The sequence below is a fragment of the Neodiprion fabricii genome, chromosome 1 (assembly GCF_021155785.1).
Source record: "Neodiprion fabricii isolate iyNeoFabr1 chromosome 1, iyNeoFabr1.1, whole genome shotgun sequence".
In the NCBI taxonomy this organism is placed as follows: domain Eukaryota; kingdom Metazoa; phylum Arthropoda; class Insecta; order Hymenoptera; family Diprionidae; genus Neodiprion; species Neodiprion fabricii.
The window spans coordinates 6,974,687-6,993,971 of record NC_060239.1 but is presented as its reverse complement, the minus strand read 5'-3'; the positions used below and the strand labels follow the sequence as shown (position 1 = coordinate 6,993,971).

The window sequence follows — 19,285 nt, the reverse complement described above, 5'->3', positions numbered from 1 at the left end:
CGGAGGTAAACCCTCATCGTTGAATTGATGAAGATAATAATTCTGTCTGGATAAAAGTACGTCAAACGAGCACAAGATGCCGCCTGCTATCCTCACTCGTTCCACTCGTTTCTTTTCTTTCGCTCCCTCTTTGCTCGTCCGGCAAGCTGTCAGACGGCATTCTCTGCTGCCATCTACCACTATATAATCCCACAAACATTTGCCCCCTCGGAGGAGAAAAAACGAAAAAGGATGCAAAAGAAACGGGAGAAAAAAGAATACTAAGCAAACTAAAGAAACGAAATATCCAGCGAAGAAAAAATAATCCGAGAGCAGGAACGTTTATATTTAAAACAGTCGAACGCGCTCGAGACTACGCGATTCTTTGCACGCCGCTGCCAGACAATTGACATGCAAATTGCCACCCACCAAACGGTCCAGGACCGTTTTCACCCAGAAGTATGTACGTACTTCTTTCTGTATACGTTGCCTCCGGCTATGCGCCCGCTATTCACCGGGAAAATTGGCTCCCGTGTATTCTATAGGTTCATCTAACAAGTTCCAGGCTCCCGTTACCTCAAACTCAGCCACTGCAACTCGCGCATACGTATTCACCTAGAATACCTAGACGTATGTACGTATAACATTGTAGGTACACGTCGAACCTACCGGCCGGCGTCGCCGACGCTTCGCCCGAGGTTTCGGGGGTTTAAGAAGAAGCCTTCGTTCCGCCCCGACCTGTTTGGGCGGTTTGGAGCATCCTCTTACCTAAGAACTATATATTAAAAATTTCCCAACGGTATAACGATCGAAGGTCGTATATTATCTATAAATACACGCGTGCGAGGAATTCCTCGTACTATTATTATACTAATTCCTTCCGCTGGTGGAATTGTTTAACGAGATAATAATTATCGCGCAATCGCATCGCGTTAACGCTCGTCTCGATTATAGCTGTAGAAATTTTCGTTGGATAAGGGCAAAAATGAAGCTTACGAACAAGCCAGATTGCGGGATAATGCGAGTCGCGAAGAACTTTTCGGTATTTGGAAAATACGGAAGTGCGGAGTGAGGGCTGAAAGGAAAGAGAGCGAAGGTCCGGAACACCCGGCAGAGTCGATGTGTTCGGGACGGTTAGTACATCGTCAGACGAGTAATGCGTCGTTCGGGCGTTTCCGTCGGCGATCGGGTGTCTCCGTGAACGGCTCGGCGTGCCGCATGCCGGTCTGTCCGCGCCTCCCGCAATCTGGTACCTCGGCGTTTCGTTCCCTCGTTCCCTGATTCAACGATTCGAACCAACAAGTGGTTGTCTGCCTGCGGATCAGTCGAGCGTCGATAGTCTCACGGCGTTTTTGGCCTCTGGTCGCGTCGTTTGTTCGAACGAACAGTGGAGGAATCTCGACGCGAATGGTGATAAATTAAAGTGTAATCGTAAGTGGTATGCGTTAACGGTGAGGTGCGATCTGGTGTTTTACCGTGCAGTTGTGTGTTAAACAGTGCGCGAAAAGCAAGCAGCCGGAGGATATACGCTGCTACGGAACTAACCTCCTAATAATAATCACATCCTTTTTCGAACGAAACAAAACACGCGCGTTGCCGTTCTCCCTCTGTCTCTCTCTCTCACTCTCTCTCTCTCTCTCTCTTTCCCCATCTATCACAGACACCGCATAATAACGCAGTGAGAAAAAGCCTCTCGTTTTCAAGTCCAGGAAGCAAGGAGGAGCAGGAGGAGGAAGAAGGCACGTAGATTCGGATCTCTCTCAGTTTTTCTCGCCTCGCCTCCAGGTAACTCTTTACGTGCGTCGATCGGTACACACTCGAAACGCATGCTTGGCGTTACTGCGCGTTGTTGCGCCGAGGAACGACGACGAAGGGTCACGGTTGTTGAACAGGTCGAGGGATCGGGCCGTGGGAGTGACAGACACCCACCTGCATCGGATAGAGAGACAGAGCGAGTGAGAAACCGGCGCTGGGAAGGCAGCAGCGGGAATTATTAACCGCGTACGTCATGACGCGAAGACCGCGGGAGGTTGAACCGGGTTTTCAACTCGAAACTGATCGTGAGTGATCGAGGGGCGAGAATTACATGTCGGGAGTTTTTGGGCCCGGCGTTTAATAAAATTCCAAGGCCCCGCGTTGCGCGTTTGTTTTCCTTCTTCTTCGTTCATTGAGCGGCTGAGCGGTTCGAGGCGTGAAAATGCCCGCTTCGTGTGTTTCCGAGTAGTAATTTTTTTTTTTTTTCTTTTTCTTTTTTTTTTATCAATTCCGAGTGAAGTTCGACGAGTGAACGAGTGCCAGTCGCTCTTTTTAGAGCCATTGATATCCGGCGATCGATACTTACCAGGATATAAACGACCATGACAAGTCGAAGGAAGAAGAAGTCCCAGGACGGCTTCCTCAAGAAAGTTTCAAGCCTGTTCAACCTCGATTCGGTGAGTCATTGGATCGGAGTCTCGGTGAATTTATTCCTTATCTTTTCTACGTTGTTAATGCGATAATACGCGCCGAGTGGAGAGGGATCTTTCGGCTGTCTCCCCCCCCCCCCCCCCCCCTCTTCCTCTCTCTCTCTCTCGCCCAGATACGGTACGAAACATAACCCTTCCCTGGTGAAACTTTCTACTACTACGAATTTTTACAGATAATTGAACATTTCGTATTATTGCATAGGTTTTCGTAAAAAGAATTGTTAATTTTCGTTAAAAATTGTAGTACCTTGTAGATTTTTTACTGAAAAAATACAAATTTTCATGAGAATCTACAAGAAACTACGCAAATTTACAATGTTGTACGAAAACAATTTTTACGAAATGTTCCAATTTCCTTAAAAATTTGTAGAAAATCGTAGAAATAATAGAGTCACCGCTAGTTTCGGTCAATTTTTATTTACGTATTGTGAATAGGGAGTAGTAACGATAAAAATCCGTTTTATTTTTATACTTCAAATTAATTTTACTGTTATCCATACATGATACTTTTATTCGTAATAAACTGGACAAACAATGCAGGCTGCGATCGCTGGATCGGATCAACCAATCCGTTTCATCGTCATCTCTGCATCGTAGCTTATGTTATAGATCCGAACTTGTATATATATTTATATATATATATATATACACGTGTGTCCAAATTTGTCCGTCGTAGGTTGTTTTTAGGCGCTCCATAAGCGGGACTTACTTCGAGAAGCTCGTAGCGTCCCACGGTCATCAACCTTTCTCTCTCTTCTTTGTCACTCGATTTAACGTTACATCTGGTCATCGTGGACGCACTGATTCAAAAATAAACTGACAGCAAAAAAAATATATATATAAAAAAACAATAACAAATCATCGTGTCGAAGTTTTTTGCGAGAGAAAGAAAAAAAAAACGCGGTGATTATACACACGATAATGAAACTGAATTTAGTAACGTCAACGTAGCGAAATATAAAGAAAAAAAATCATTATTCCTTAATTTTAGAATGACTTTCAAGTAGTTAGTTTTGCAAAACATCAGTGTATTTCACTTATCGTGGTTTACCAAATTACCCACATTTCTAAAAGTGCGAAGTAACGAATTTTTTCCTAAACCCGCAACGTTACAGTAACGCTAACTTCATTCTCATATATGTAATATTCATTTCGATCCGAATATGAATGGGACAATTTTATTTCCGATAATAATATATACATGATATAATGCCGAATACTATGAAAAATATTTCCATCATTCCACGAGATACTCGACTCGAAGAAACCTTACTTGACTCTCAAAAAAATTACAGTGTCTGTTCGTTATTTTTACAAGTGGTGATCATAAAATTTGCGTGAAATTGAGGAAAGTCTTGCGGATTTTACAAAATTGAGTTCCTGGTACAACGCATGCCGGTGTAACAAATAAATGCTATCATAGATCACACCTTGCACTCTAAGAGTTGTAATTTTATGTTATAAATTGAATAAAATTGATCGATCGTTAGAAATAATTCATTCACAGACCGCTTTCGCACGATCGCAAAATAATACCGACAATGAGAGATTGAACGGTATCGATACCTTCAGCAGCAACAGCACCGTGCGTTTGCGGTCTTGACTTTCTTAAATCTCTTTTATTTTTCATTTCAATGACAGTTTTCTATTCCCTTACGTAGGTAACCGTTATAATAGGTCACACGATGTTTTTGGTGAGCGCGGACTAGTTTAGTTGGTATAGGTGTACACTCTACGTTTATACACACACATACGTACGTGACGTACCTTCTTCGCCTTGCGTTCGTTCTCCTCATAGGCAGATACGACGTCGTCCAAGAACCGCCCACTTGCATAACGCTATAGTACTGGTCTAAACTCTCTAATTGTAGGTACCCAAAGTATACGTAGATCCCTTTTGCGCAATGAGGAAGGGAGAGGGAGCGAACGAACGTTTAACGAACGGTAAATATTCCTCTTCGCCACTTCCGGAATTAATTTTTCGGAGCCTCTTCTTTTGCCGGTTGACCGTGATTCTCGGTTTTTTTTATTTTGTTTTATTATTTTTTTTTTTTAATTTTTTTTGTACACAATGTCGGATTTACTATTACTAATTTCACACACACACACACGTAAGGTATTGTTGCGTGTGCAAAGTGACGAAGAGATTCTTTTCTATATTTTTTCCGACTCTATTTGCAACAAAGAAGTCGTAGTTGCACGGAATTAGAAGCATTGCTCGCGTTTACACTGTACAGTTATATTTCAAACAGATTGCATGTAATCGCGTTCTTTTCTTACCGTATATTATAAACACAACAACGCTATGTGTGTGTTATGAGAAAAGATCACAGCGTCGTTGCCACGTTATCTCATCTGTTTCATAATAATTCTTCCTCATCGTCTTCCGATGAATGTGGATGGAAAAAAAAAATGAGGGCCGGGGTGATAAGACTGACAAGCTCGTAGAGCGTAAATTATATCATTATCGTTTGCGCGGGTGTGGTTATAAAATCTAAACTCCGTTAGATTTTGAACTAAAAATAAATTGTATTTTTGTATTCTTGTTTTCGCCGTAGTGACGATAAGGAAAAAGTGAAAGGAAGGAAAACGGAGTAGGCAAACAAGAATTCACAGAAACTGAAGTAACGGAGCAGCAGTATTATTAATTTGTTATTACGATGATCGAATGTAAACATCGTATGCGTAATTGTTGGTCTACATGTAACTAAAACAGCTGACCGATTACTTCTTTCAATTGGCACGTATTCGCTTGTGTTATCACATGCGCATTCTATACTTGTACGTATGCGTTTACTTTTCCTTACACACACACGATAAGCGAATTACATGTATATTATTAGGTATTTGCGAGACAGCGAGAGAATTTGCTCGTCTTCTTTTTCGAGCTGCGATGTAATATAGGTTATTATAACATTAACCGCGGCGTCAAAATATGCTGATTTTGACTTTTGGCGGCGGCTCGTTTCAACTCTTTTATATTGTATTATTTTTTACTCGGAGTTTATTTATTGTTTTTACCGTGACAAGGCATATAACGTGCAGAAAGAACATTTTCTTTTCCTATAATTGGTCCAAAAGATATTTTAGCTGTGAAAAGATAACAAGACGATAATTTTTTCTATAAAAAATATCTCCCCGTTTTTATTTATTTTTTTTTTTTTTTCGGACGTTGTAAAAATATTCTACCAGATAATGTGTTTTATTTGAATTCTTTGTCGCGAAAGAATGTAATATACCACTACCGCGTAATGTTATACGTACCTGTGTGCGTTACGTGTATATACTGTAGCTTGCTGCACTTTACGATTTCGGTGACCTAGAAACGAAAAAATATAATATATACAAAATACAGAGTCTGCAATATTGCCTTACGTCAAGAATTCCGCCTCGATGAAAACCGTTCATTTTCAGTGACTTTAAATTATTATACGCACATATATTACAAACAATGTTGAAATGATGGAAGGATGTTCTCTAAATATACAAAAAATGTGTGTAAAATAGTCGGCGAGAACACTTACTACTATTACCGAAAGGGTTGACCGACATATCGACTTCGATTGTCCACGAATACCTTATCTATAAATACGTCTGCAGCAGCGTCATGTATAATAAATACACAGATTCACGCGCGCGTAGATGTGTACACACCAGATTATAATACTCCTCGGTACAGCTCAGTTTGCATTAGTACCTAATCCCAACACCTCCGAGCCGTCGACCTAGTCCTAAATCAACCCGCGGCATCGCCTGCAGGACGAAGGAAGTTGGTATGCTACAGCTGCCGAGTAAACAATAGAATCAACGTTGTGTATGTATCGGGAAACGGAAGGATGAAAATGAAGGGTGGAAGGAAGGGAATCTGCCATCTTATTATTGTTATCGGGGTGCCTAGCTTTCCGAAACATACCGAAGATCATCTTTAGGGGATGCGATAGAAGTCTGCTGTGTTACCGTGTTCTTGGGACACAATATATAATTGTGTAACGAGGTAACAAATTGCGGTTATACATGTATAATTACCGCAATATCATACGGTGTACGTGATATGACAACAATTGTGCGGGTGGATGAAGTTTTTACGTACGGCTATAAAGTCACTGTGAATGAATTTTTATCAGTTTTCTTATTGTTGTTTCGTGTTGTATTTGAGACAGCGTGTAACGAGACGTGTAACTTGAGTTTAAATCGCGCCTGCAGGCTTCGAGGATTATTATAATATTTTCATCGAATAGGTATCCTTGAAACTGCTGCCCCGCGGGAAATGAAATTAACGATGAACGATGACGTTGTGTTATATATAATATATTATTGCAGCTGGTGCTGTAATTGATTCGAAAAATTTGAATTTCTGCATAATATTATTTTTTACACAGGGAAAACGCGTGAACAAGTCGGGAAATTTATATGATCATGGAAATTTTTGATGGTGGAAAAAAAGCACATTTTATTTACATACTCGATGCTAAAATAAATAGTAAATCATATTACATAGAAATTGAAATACGGTTGTAATCCAAACCTAACCTAATCTAACTTCAAATCGTTCCATCGCCGCATCTTCAGGTGTAATTTAAACTATTAAATACGACACATGGGTAATAAAAAATCGAAGCATATTAAAGCTGGAACAGATTCGACGACGTCCTCGATGATTGTCTGGCTCCTCGTGTAACCCGTGCAGCGCATATAAGTTGGATGGTTACATATTTACCGTTTTTATTATTATCATTATTATTATTATTGTCCTCAAGTAACTATTCGCTGCTGGTTACGCCTACCAGCGGCGTATTTGCCTAATGCAACAAGCACTACTCGTGACACGAATTAAAGCACTTACTCTACTTTTCGTACGTATACGCATGCGCGTAACGAACACACACCTGAAGGCTGGTGCAAGCATCTATTTTTCTTTCACACAACAACTCCGCTGCAGCGTTGCACGTGACTTGTTTGTAATACGTACACGACGACGGCGGCGTTATCGGAAAGATAAAGCCCGCGTATTGACTCGTATTATTGTACTCTAGATTTTTTTTTTTTTATCTTTGCGATTTCCTTTCACCCCCCTATTTTCCATATACATACAACGTAAATACGCGTACGTAGGCATATAATACAGATTCACAGACCATTCTCGCTTACAGCTTCTCTTCGTCCAGCGATCGACGTTTATGTAAAACTCATGTACCTAATAATAATCACGAATCGTCGAAGAATCTCTGTCTATTTGATCAAATGCGACGATTGTTCATTGTTTCACCATCTTTTAAATCTAACGTAGTTCACGAATTGTTTTAACGATTGATACTTTTCTTTTCTTTTTTTTTTACGTACGTACTTTGCCTTTATATTTTTTATTTTTCGATTTATCACTTACGACCGACTGACCTAGATAGTCTCTATTCTATTATAAACGCACTGCCCTACCTATCATACTTTGTACCAACTGTCACGTGCTTCTTATAATTAATTCATTTCTTCGTCGACGACGACGACGCGGCATTACGACGTTACGACAACTCGGAGAAGAATGTTAAAAATTATTACTGGGGTGTGGTTCTTATACATATATATATATATATATGTGATTCTTAATAATTTTCGAAAAAATTTCGGTCAGTACTTCGTGAAAAAATTAAAAATATCATGTTCGTTCGTACGAACAGTTCTTGAGTTTTTTTTTTTTTTTTATATAGAGTTCCTTGGGTATCAAAATGACGATTCGGTTTTCAAAATATTCTATTTTTCCCCATTTTTCCCCAAAAACGAGGGATTGAAAAGAAGAAGCTGCAAAAAAACAAAGAAACCTGCCGCAATGCTCGGAACTATTTGAGTTCTGGCCAGAACTGTCAATAAAAATCATTTCACGCCCCAGCACCGTGCGTTTTGCCAATGTCTCGTTATTACATCCCAGTCGCGATATATTGAGGCTACAAGTCGCGGGTTCCCTTCTCATATTTTTCTCCCCCTCCCACCGGCGACGACTCGTTTAAAGAAACCAATAGACATTGAATGGGCCCTATTTCACGGTAGTCGACCACCACCAGCCGAACCGGAGATGGATGAAACCAAGGAACGAACGTAAATCCCAATATTTCATCCCAGACACTGAATCAAACTCGGATTAGTATTCATCGTGACGCGAAAAGCTCGTGGATTATCCGCAAAAAGTCATCGCCGTTTTGACTTTTATTTTTCAAACCAAACCCTTCGCAAATATCTTGTGACTTTCTTTTTCGCACGCTCTCCTCCCCCTTTTTCTCCGACGTCGTTCATTACAAAAGAGAAAGGAATGGATTTGTTTTTATTTTTTATTTTTCTTGGTTTAGGATATGTTTTCTTTTTTTCTTCCAATCTTGTTAGTACGTTTAATTCAAGGTATAATATCGTATGATTTTGCAAGTCTATATAATCATCGTTTGAGAAATGGAGAAAATTTTGGAGAAATTTTTGGACAAGGCGCGTGTTCCGGTTTATACTCAGTTAAGCACTGATTAGATTGATGATCGTTTTGTATTCTAATAACAAGAGTGTAAAGCTTAACAGTTTAAAAAATTATTATGGTTGATTTTATTGAAATGAAAGTGACGGCGTTAAAAGACAATTTTAACAATACGAGTCGTTGTCTGTACAATAAGCAATTATTTTCATGTTATATCCTAAACAGAAACCTGATCGAGATTATTTGAGAGAGACGGACAAAAAGGTACACACCGACAGAAACACGGAAATTGCATTTCTTCTTTTTTATTCTCGCAATCAGACAAGGTGAATTTTTACTTTCTGCTCTCGTCTGCACGCCTTGGTCAAATATCGTCAGAATTCGTGTACTCAAGAGCAATTCAGTCCCGCGGAATTTCAGTTATTACATGCACCGACATGCACGTTAAATACATATCCACGCTCTCATTCGCGATGTTATGACTTTTCTTCTTTTGTTATTTTGCAACGTCGGCTTATCCGGCAAAACGTGACCTAGGAATGGAATCTTGGACGTGTAACGCAAAGAAAAACAACCGGCTACAGAGAGATTGCGTCGTTGTACAATTTGTCTCATACAATAATACAATAATTTATGTGATGTATCCGAGAGCGACGTGGCAAAGAAGAAAAGAAGAAAAAATGGATACAAAAATAAATTAGTTTCCGTATTATTAATATTTCGTAATCATTACAAGTTGCCTTTACTTTTCCGTCAAATGGGATAAATTAAAGTTAAAATAAAACTTCGTTGTTTCGATGGCATATTTTATTATCATTTACACCCATTTTTGTCTTAAAAATTATTCGGTCTGATAACACACACGTTTTCACGAGTTTTCTTCGTTTTCTCTCTCCCTCCCTCTCTCTCTCTCTCTCACGATCAGCTTGTGTGTATTCCTATATCCACATAGTACATGTAATACGCACACCTTGTAATCATCTTGTACATGCGTGTATATATATATATATATGTATACTCGTATATACTCGTGTAAATTTATTTCGTAGGTGTAATCCCGTCTTCGGTAGTTATGTAGGTTATCGAATAGCGTATCTCTCTTTGTTGCGTACAACTTGATAAGAATGAACCAAATTACTGAGCAAAGTGTACGTTATAATATACGTACGTAACATCGTAGCCTGTGGCAATCACGTTCAATCTCTTTTCATCTTCAAATAGGTATGAATTAACATTCCGTATGAGTCATACATACGATACGCTTGTAAAGTTAGGGTAAAAAATGATTTTAAATTATTCGTAATAATTATAACAAATTATTGAGAACAAATTTCACAGTTTCTTTAATCAAACAATTTATTCTCAATTCTTTACAACGGTTCTCTCGTCTCACGATACGAATGATCTTCAAGTCGCAAATTCTGTATACATGTAATATTTAAAAAAAAACAGGGTGCATTTTATTTTGAAATTTTATTGATTTAGCTGTTTATATGTCTTTTTTATTTGTGCGCACGTTTTATCTGCATTTTATGCGAAACTTTTATACGTATGTACTGAGCTGCTCAAGGACCGGTTAAAAAATTGTAAAAGGTTGTATGTTGAAGCACTTCGACGTGACGGTGAATAAAATCGGGTTACGAGGCTCGTTGTGGGAAAAAACTGAGGAAGGGACACGCGCGTGGAAAGTTTTTCCCTCTTTCATCCCGGACAATTTTTATCTTCGGTTTTTTTATTCCATTTTGTCCACTAAATATACTCGTTCCGTTTATTTTACACCTGCTCTTTTACAATGTATTCTCATCGAAATTCGATCGAACAAGTCCGCCGAATTTATTTATACGTGTACTTAGCATATAGAATGGGCTTTGGTAATTCTTTCAATAACGTGCGACGTCTTTTTCGACCTCGCCAAAGTCGTCGATTATTTCTAAAAACTGTACAGGATATACGTTAACATTTAACAAACTTTACCACGTGTAAGTTTTATTTTCTTTCTACCGTCGGTCTTCAAATCCACTCGTTTGCAGTTGAATTTCTAAAGTTGATTAAAAAACGACCCGTCGACGCCCGACAGTATCGAGTTTCGACAAGAAGGGGCGGGGTTGAAATTCCGAATTTGAAAAGTTCCGAAAGTGCCTAATTCCGTATCATTTGGTGCCGAAACTTGAAGTAAAGAAATCAAACTTTTACTAAACTAAAAAGTTTCCAATATTCCGAAATCCAAAAAACTCTGAATTTGGCGCCGTCGGAACTTTTCAAATTTGGAATTTCAACCCTAGCTGACAACAAAGCTCACGCGCGGTGTAAAATAATCATTAATATACGTTGTGATAATTAATCCCCTTGCGTGTCAATCAATATATTTTCAACTACGATGGTACAAAACTAAATCTCGTTTCGAATACAAACTCACGTATTTAAAGCCGTTAAATACGACCGTCGATTCCTCTGTAATATGAAATCTCGTTTTACCCTCCGCTTCGCTGTCTGCTGTGGTGGTATTTTCGAAATTTTACCTTTGTTTTTTTTTTTTTTTTTCGTCTCGAATTTCGTCGCCCCAGGGTTTCATCCAACATGCGGAACGCACAAATCCGCGGTTATACAAGAACGTACCTAGACTTGTATGAGCATACGTCGTAAGGGGTTGTTGGAGATCCGCAGACTCTGGGTGGATATTTCTTGGGCAAAACGAGGAGCACCAACAGCCGCGAGAGCTGCGGGCGAAGCTGCTTCTCCGCATCCGCCGCTTTTCGACCACATCTAGAATCCTGTTGTAGAAATAGTCGTAAGCTATTTGGACTTTTTTTTTTCTTTTTTTTTCTTTGTTACGTGTACGTACGTGCACGGTCTACATTTGAAGAAATGGCGAGAGGGAGAGTGAGAGAGAGAGAAAGAGTGAGAGTGAGTGAGATAAATTCGCGAAAGAAAGAGGGAATCTCGGGTCTTCGTCTCAACTCCTACAGTCAATAACCCGCAGAGGACCGTCGTAAACCTTCGCCCTTTATACCCCGAACACCGATAACGAAGATTTCCAGTGGCGTAAATCCGCCAATTGCTGAAAAGCCATTCATTCCCCCATTCATTCGTTCGTTCATTCATTCATTCGCTCACTAGTTCGTTTCATTCCCTTAGATTCCTTTATCTCGTACTTGAGCCGCGTGCAAATCTTCATCTTCGTTCAACACCTTTCTTCCTTGTTTCGTTCCTAAAGAATGTAAATAACAGTAATGGAAATGAAAAGACAAATATGCGAGAACATTTATTTGTAAATAGAATGAAAATCGTTCACATTGGATGAGCTGTAAAAAATAAAAAAACAAATAAGAGGATGCATGTTGCGGAAAAATCGCTAATTCGCATCTTTTTGACTTTCCGAAATTTATTACACCGTTATAAACAAAACAATATGCACTAATTATAAGTCATCCTAATATTGCGTAATAATAAATCTTTCTCCGTTAACGATACCAACTTCAGACGCACTGTAAAAACGAATCTTGCGGCAATACATAATTTTTTTTTGCTTTTATATTTTATTTCGTTTTGTTTTAAGTTCAAAAACTTTTTTTCTTAGACAGATTTTAACCAAGTTGAAGATAGAGTAACGTTAATGTCACGAGCTATTAAAACAAAAATTAAATCACTGTTTTGCAATTTTAGAATGAAAATTCAAAGGAATTATGCAAGTTTCCGATGTTTGAGCACGTATAAGTTTTGTTTTTTCACGGTTCATTCGATTTTAGATAATCCTAAAACAACAAAATTATGAAATTTTGGTTAAAACGAGCCTTTATATCAACGTTACGAGTTTTAATCTCAAACATTTTTAATGCAACCTTATTTTATATCCAACCTTCTATTTTATTTTTCCTCCTCCGGTTATCAGAATAATAATAATTGTTGTACGTTCGTCGGGAAAAATTAATGCGATGATGCGTTATGAACTCATTTTCAATTTTCTTCCTCACCTGTATAATCCACGTAATACGTACGATATATACATATATATATATACCGGTATTACTCGTATATATACATAGTTGTATGTAAGAATTAGCGCAAGAATTATAAATTATCTGACAAAATTCAGCCCTGCCAGCCACCCTTCGTATTATTCTTTTTTTACTGATTATTTTCACTTTCTTAACTTAGCTTATTATAAATTTCGCTCAGCGCTGCGCCGATAATTCAATATGAAAAATGTTGAAATTAATTATCTTACAGGTATATCGACGCGTCTGTAATAATGACGCATCGATTAAACATTATAATTTGAATTCTGCAATCTACCCGCTTCGAAACTCCGCCCGGTGATACCTTATTTAATATCCCGGGCAGCTTTGTCACCTCTTGCTACAATAATCTATAAATATCGGATTTTCTTAATTGAATCTTGCTTAACAATTTGTTATTTTTATTTTTTTTTACTTCTTGTCTCCATTTTCTTCTCCTTTTAATGTACAGGCATGCACACATAGCCTTACAATTCCACCACGCCATTGTGATGACTTAATTATGTTCTTACGCAACATCGATTTTTTTTTTTTCTTTTTTCGTCACTAATTCGCTTTTCCTTCAAGTGTTTTCGTTACACGATGCTTCTCCCATTTTATGCTTTTGTAACGACTGTTCCATTTCATATCTTACTAATTATGTTATCCGAGAGCGAATTTCAATATTCTCGTTGTCAGTCATAATACAATCGTACGTAGACCGTATGTCGATATTCCCGGTATTATACGAATATTAGCCGCGGATATACGATCATTATATCCTCGAGTAAGCGATATCGAGAGACTTTATTTCTCTGCGGTTCACAAATCTCCCGACTATCGCGAGCAGATTTTTCTCTCAAAATCAGAGATTGAAATCACTCGTTTGTCAGATATGACAATTACTTGAATATATGAAAAAAATCTGACTTGCTGGTAGGGACGTATAAAATTGAAGCCGCATCTCTTCAGCATCCATCCATCCGTACACTGCGGACGCAGAGATAATTGATATCCCGTACTTTTTTGTTTGGAGTTATAAATATTTTATTTTTTCATTTTACTGTATATTTAGTATTTGAGTTATATACATATAGGCATGTAGCTGTGCGATATCGATACAATGACTGAAAAAACTGTGAATCCACTTATAATCGTCGATGATAATTCACTTTTCAGTCTGACTGTAAAATACACGGCGATGCGATTATTCTTTCCTAATGCGCGGGAAGGAAGAGTAGAATTCGAAAATTGAACGTAAATTTAAAACACGATGTAACAGACGCGTTGTGCAAATCCTGAACAATCACTTTTGCTTCCATTCAACCGTTTCGCACAATATATAAAACGAAGAAATGAACGAGTGTTTCTCTTCGAACGCCTTTGCTGATTTATTTTTATTTTATTTTATTTTTTTTCTCTCTTCTCACCGATCATATATCAATAGCGCATCTGTTTTCAATTGCTCTAATCGATTGGAACGCTCGTTCGTTGTTACAGGCACATACTCCGTTACTAGCCGGTGACACGAGACACGTAAGTAAAATATAAGTCTAAACCCCTGATTCGTAGCAGGCCAGTATAGATGTTTTGCATTATGCTCTGAAATGGAGCACGAGATGATAACGATTATTGTTTATTGTTGACTTGATATGGGTTTAAAATGTCAATTCCTTGTTGTAGTTGCACTCATTTTTATTCACACTTATCCATTCGATTGTTCTCCGAACGTCGACGCATGAAACGAATGATCGTAAAAGTGCATTGCATGTGTGCGTGTGTTGATATTACAGATGTATAATATTATGTATCAACAATATCATTTTTTAATTTATCATAGAAAATTATACGTCCATTTTAATTTTCGGAATTATACTCTATCGAAACTTCATTTTTCTGAATTTTTCTCTATCGTAACTTGAATTTTCGGAATCTTGTACTTCGGAACTTCAACCCCTTCCCCTTTTTCGCCCTACGATCATCGATTCTCCAAGTTTTCACGATTTCAACGTCTATTTAGAATAGCTTACGTAAAGCCACCACGTCGGTTTTCCCTACTGGCGTATACGTAACGTGCAATAAAGGATCCAGGCTGCAATGTAGAGTAAGACCACCTTTGTTACTTGGCCTCTTAACGTTATCGCACGTCGAATTCATTACCCAGACTTTATCCAATGAATTAACTCTTATCGGTTCTAATATCTATGGTCGCTGCTTTCCATTCTACCGCTGCCGCGGCTGCAGTTTGTCGTAAAAGGCGAAACTTTTTTGCGAAGATCTAAATAGTCGATAATGGGAATTCTTATCATTTACTCGCACGTATGTCTTCTTTTTTTTCATCGTCGATCTACGCGTTGTAACAAATTCATACTGTTGTAAAATATGTATTTCTGAATCGTTATACGTCGCATCTCTTTCATACTCGCGAGTCATTGTTTAAATTTCAGACAGTATTCAGGCGAGAAATTTCAGTATATGACAATAATATTTTGAATAAAATCGAGTAAGTTTGTCGCATTCGACGAAGTGTATATCTTTGGTCAAATTTCAGCTGGAAATGGTATATTATAGATTTATAATATTGTAAACAAGATTACAACCGGCAATGCAAGACGGCATTGAAAAGACAAATTGTCGTGCCCCATTTGACAGGGTCGCTGGGATAAGAGAAGCGATAATTGATAACGGCTGTATCGTGTCGTACAGTGACATTAGAGTATAATAGGATTCTCTCGTATCTCGACAGCTGAGCGAGGATGAAGAGCAATTCAACCGCGAGGAGGAATTCAACCGAGCGAGGGTCGTCGAGTCAATTTTCTATTCGTCTAGGTATCCAAAATTTTACACCGTCTTCTGCAAGTGTCCCTGAAATTTTCCATAGATTCGTAAAACGTGATGCGAAAATCAATCTGTTGCTGTTTTTTCTTTTGTGCCCAAAATTTTTCTTTTTGCGCGGTTCACATATTTTCCTCGCTTGAAATTGATAATATAGTGTATTACGAAAATGCAATTGTTCTAATTAAGCTCAATTTGACGAACTTCGGTTACCGCATCTTCCTTTCGATCTGCGTTTCATAATTTCTATATCAATTATTTCACTCTGTTACTAAATTAGCGAAATAATTTCTTCGATTAAACGTCTGCCTTGCAACGATTAGGTTGACGAATTTGTAGGTTGGATAGGAGGTACCGTCGTGTTCACCGTCACAATTTATCGGTTAATCGTGAAGTGAAACGCGGCGATGGAATTCTGATAGCAACGACAATTACGCGAGTCGAAACGCAGAGTGATTAGCTTGGGTCAGGTCAAGGGTGAACAACTTAATTCGAGATTTAGAAATTGAATTATCCAAGTCTCTCCACCGCAACCCTTAAATTCTGGACCGAGTGACGGGAGGTAATATTGTTGAGAGACGCGCGATTATAAGGGACGATGGTTAACCTTTCTCGTCCTGGTTTAGAAAGACACGCCTCGAAAATATCTCGCCGATTAATTTACAATCCGTTTTCGCAAACGAGATTCGCGCTCAGAGAATTTTAGAACAGTTACCGTAAATTATTTTTATTAATACATTGCAGTGTTTTTCTTTTAAATTTATTAGATACGTGTATACGTATAATGGATACCAAAGCGATCGCGAGAATAAAGAAAATACAACGATCGTTCGTTCTTTAATAATTCGCTAATTTTTATACAGCTGTGCAAATTTTTTACGCACGCGGTTTTATCGTTATACCTACTTGCATTATCGTTCACGGAATTGATTGCACGGTAACCAATGGAATGTCTAGAATTTAATTGGCAACGATTCAGACGACTGTTTGTTCGTTATCGAATATTTCGCGAAAGGTTGGATCGTTGAAATTGAAAGTTAATTATTGTTTTTGGTGTCTTGAGTACAAGCGATGGAATTCGACCGTCGTAAAGTAGTCAATAAATAATTAAACATGTCGATTGGTATAAAAATCACATGGAAAATCGATGGCGGTAGAATTAATTATAAGTCGGATAGGAATTTATCATCCGGAAATTTGATCTAGAATCATACGTACAGGAAATCATCGTGGAAGATTTTAATTACCCGGACGATGTTAATCTACGGCCGTTTGTGTATACATATATGTTATATTGCATATATATATATATATGTATAGGTATGTATAGGCATAATGCCGAAAGTAAATAAAAGCTTCGACATTCAGTGTTGCGAATTGATTAGAAGGTATCGATGAGGGATGAGCGTAAATACGGGTTTTAGGGTGAAAACCGCATCTGCAGAACCTTGCACGCAGCGAATGAACGCTTCAATTAGCGAACGAAAATCTAATACATTGCAAATAAACAAACGGTTCCGATACAATTGTTCGTTTACTTGTAGCTCACTTGATTGAACGGTGTGCCATGTTGAAGTTAGTAACGTTCACGTAACGAAACACGATGGAATAAATAGTTGTAGAATCTCAGAACGACTTTCAAGGAGTTTGCTTTTCAAAGTATGAGCATGCTTTCTTTTTTATTTTTTACCGACTGAATTTCAGACGATCCTAAGGCTGAGAAGTAACGATTTTTATAAACGTGCATCGATAAAGTAACGTTGCCAATTTCAACCTTATTGAATACTGCCATGAAATATTGTTCAATCGGGAATTTATGCAGGAATATCTGCTACAAAAACGACGGAAAATGTGCTGAGTGTTTCTTTGATTCTATGAAGAATGCGTCGGTTGTATAATCCGATAAAAACTAAAAACAACCTATTAACGAAAGAATTATGAAACGAAGAGGCTGAACAATGTGCGAATGGAGGTTAATCAAGTTTAATTACCTACATACGTCGAGACAATGTTTCTCTCAATGTGGAGAAAGAACTCTACGAATCCTACGAATTTGCAAGAATAAAAGCTCAGTATACTGCTCTATTAAATTCTTTTCCGAAATATTCCTAAAAGCTTTTTATAGGGGTGACGACAGACCGGAAAACCGGGAATAGTCACGGAATGTCGTTTATCGGGAAAAGTCAGGGAATTATAATGGACCATAGGGAAAAACGTACTTTTTTGAAAAAACTAACTTTCGAAAATGGTACTGTTCATTTTCTAATTATTTGCGTAAAACGAAGCAATACTATGTGTTTTTACATCCAAATTTATATATTCAAAGTCCAAAACTCTTCGAGCTTTTAATCACAAAAGTTTCCTAACATTGTCCAAGTTTCGTGGGAAAACGTTAGGGAATTTTGAATTTTTTGACGGGAAAAATCAGGGAATTTTGTTTGAGAAAAATTGTCGCCGACCAGTTTAAAAATGTTTGAATTTAAATTTGGACAGTTTACCAATTATTGAACCAATAACAAGTATTTCGTTAAAAATTCTCGCTTCTTTAATTTCTTTTTTTCATATGTACAAGCTTATATTCAACAATATTCATCAGCACTTGACACTCACTTCAGTCATTGAGATTCTAAACCCCTGTTTCACAATATTTTCGTTTTGAGGTTTTTCTGACTTACCGCATGGCTTTACGCATCTCCAACATCAACGTTGCACGATATTACAATGTGTAAACCGTTCAAGGGAATAGTTAATTTAATATTAAAAATAGTTAATTCCCCATATAACACACCGATATTATACTCACATATGCGCTTGTACCAGAAACTATCACGGTGCCCGTTATGGTGTTCGTAGGTAGATAACGGGGAAGTGTTCTTTAGCTGCTCGAATTGACGCCCCTTCATCCCGTAATCGCGTTTCATGCAATACCAAGTTTCCTCCAACCAAATGGTTTTTCCTTCACCTTCTCGTACCTTCCCGCATGCATCCTCTGATATCGCCGCGTCTCGTAAAGAGCGGATGAAAAGAAGGACGAAGCGTCTGACACAAGGTACACATCCGCCAACTTTTACCACCTCGATTTATCCCCGCCCCGTTTTCCGCGGTGCAAGAAATTTGCATGCAAAACGCTTCTTCTATTCTGTACGCTGCAATCTATTTTATTCTCTTTATAGAAACGCTGTTCGTTCCTGAATTTGGCTGTTTTTTTTCCTGGTTAGAACGAACGCGCGAAGCTCTTCAAAAAGAGGTGACAAAAAATAAAAAGAAAGCAAAAAAAAAAAAAAAAAAACTTAGCTGCAACTATTTTCAGATTTTACCACAATCGAAAAATATAGTTCCAGGTAGAAAATGAAAATTAGTTTTCTAGCTGTTACCGTAAAGTCTAGTATCCGTGTCTATTCTTTCTCATTACGAGCACTGTTGCCATATTTTCACGTAACTGTTGCGAAAATTTAACGCTTGTGTAAGAATAAATTGACGTTAAAGCCTTGTTTAACTAAAAAGGTATAGTAAACCTCACAAACTGATTTTGCGTTGCAATTACCAAAAAAGTATCGACGATA

At 38.1% G+C, this 19,285-nt stretch overlaps 1 protein-coding gene across 14 annotated transcripts in view; it reads left to right on the top strand.

Annotated features, from left to right (window-relative positions):
* Positions 1 to 19,285, top strand: part of LOC124177144 (disks large 1 tumor suppressor protein) — a 301,091-nt gene that overhangs the window by 201,807 nt on the left and 79,999 nt on the right. For 12 of the 14 annotated variants that reach the window (XM_046559275.1, XM_046559205.1, XM_046559284.1 and 9 more), the window contains one exon: positions 14,388 to 14,423. The exons of the other annotated variants lie outside the window; for them this stretch is intronic. In XM_046559275.1, coding sequence (XP_046415231.1) covers positions 14,388 to 14,423 — 36 coding nt within the window. The remainder of the gene's footprint in view (positions 1 to 14,387; positions 14,424 to 19,285) is intronic. 14 annotated transcript variants of the gene reach the window in all.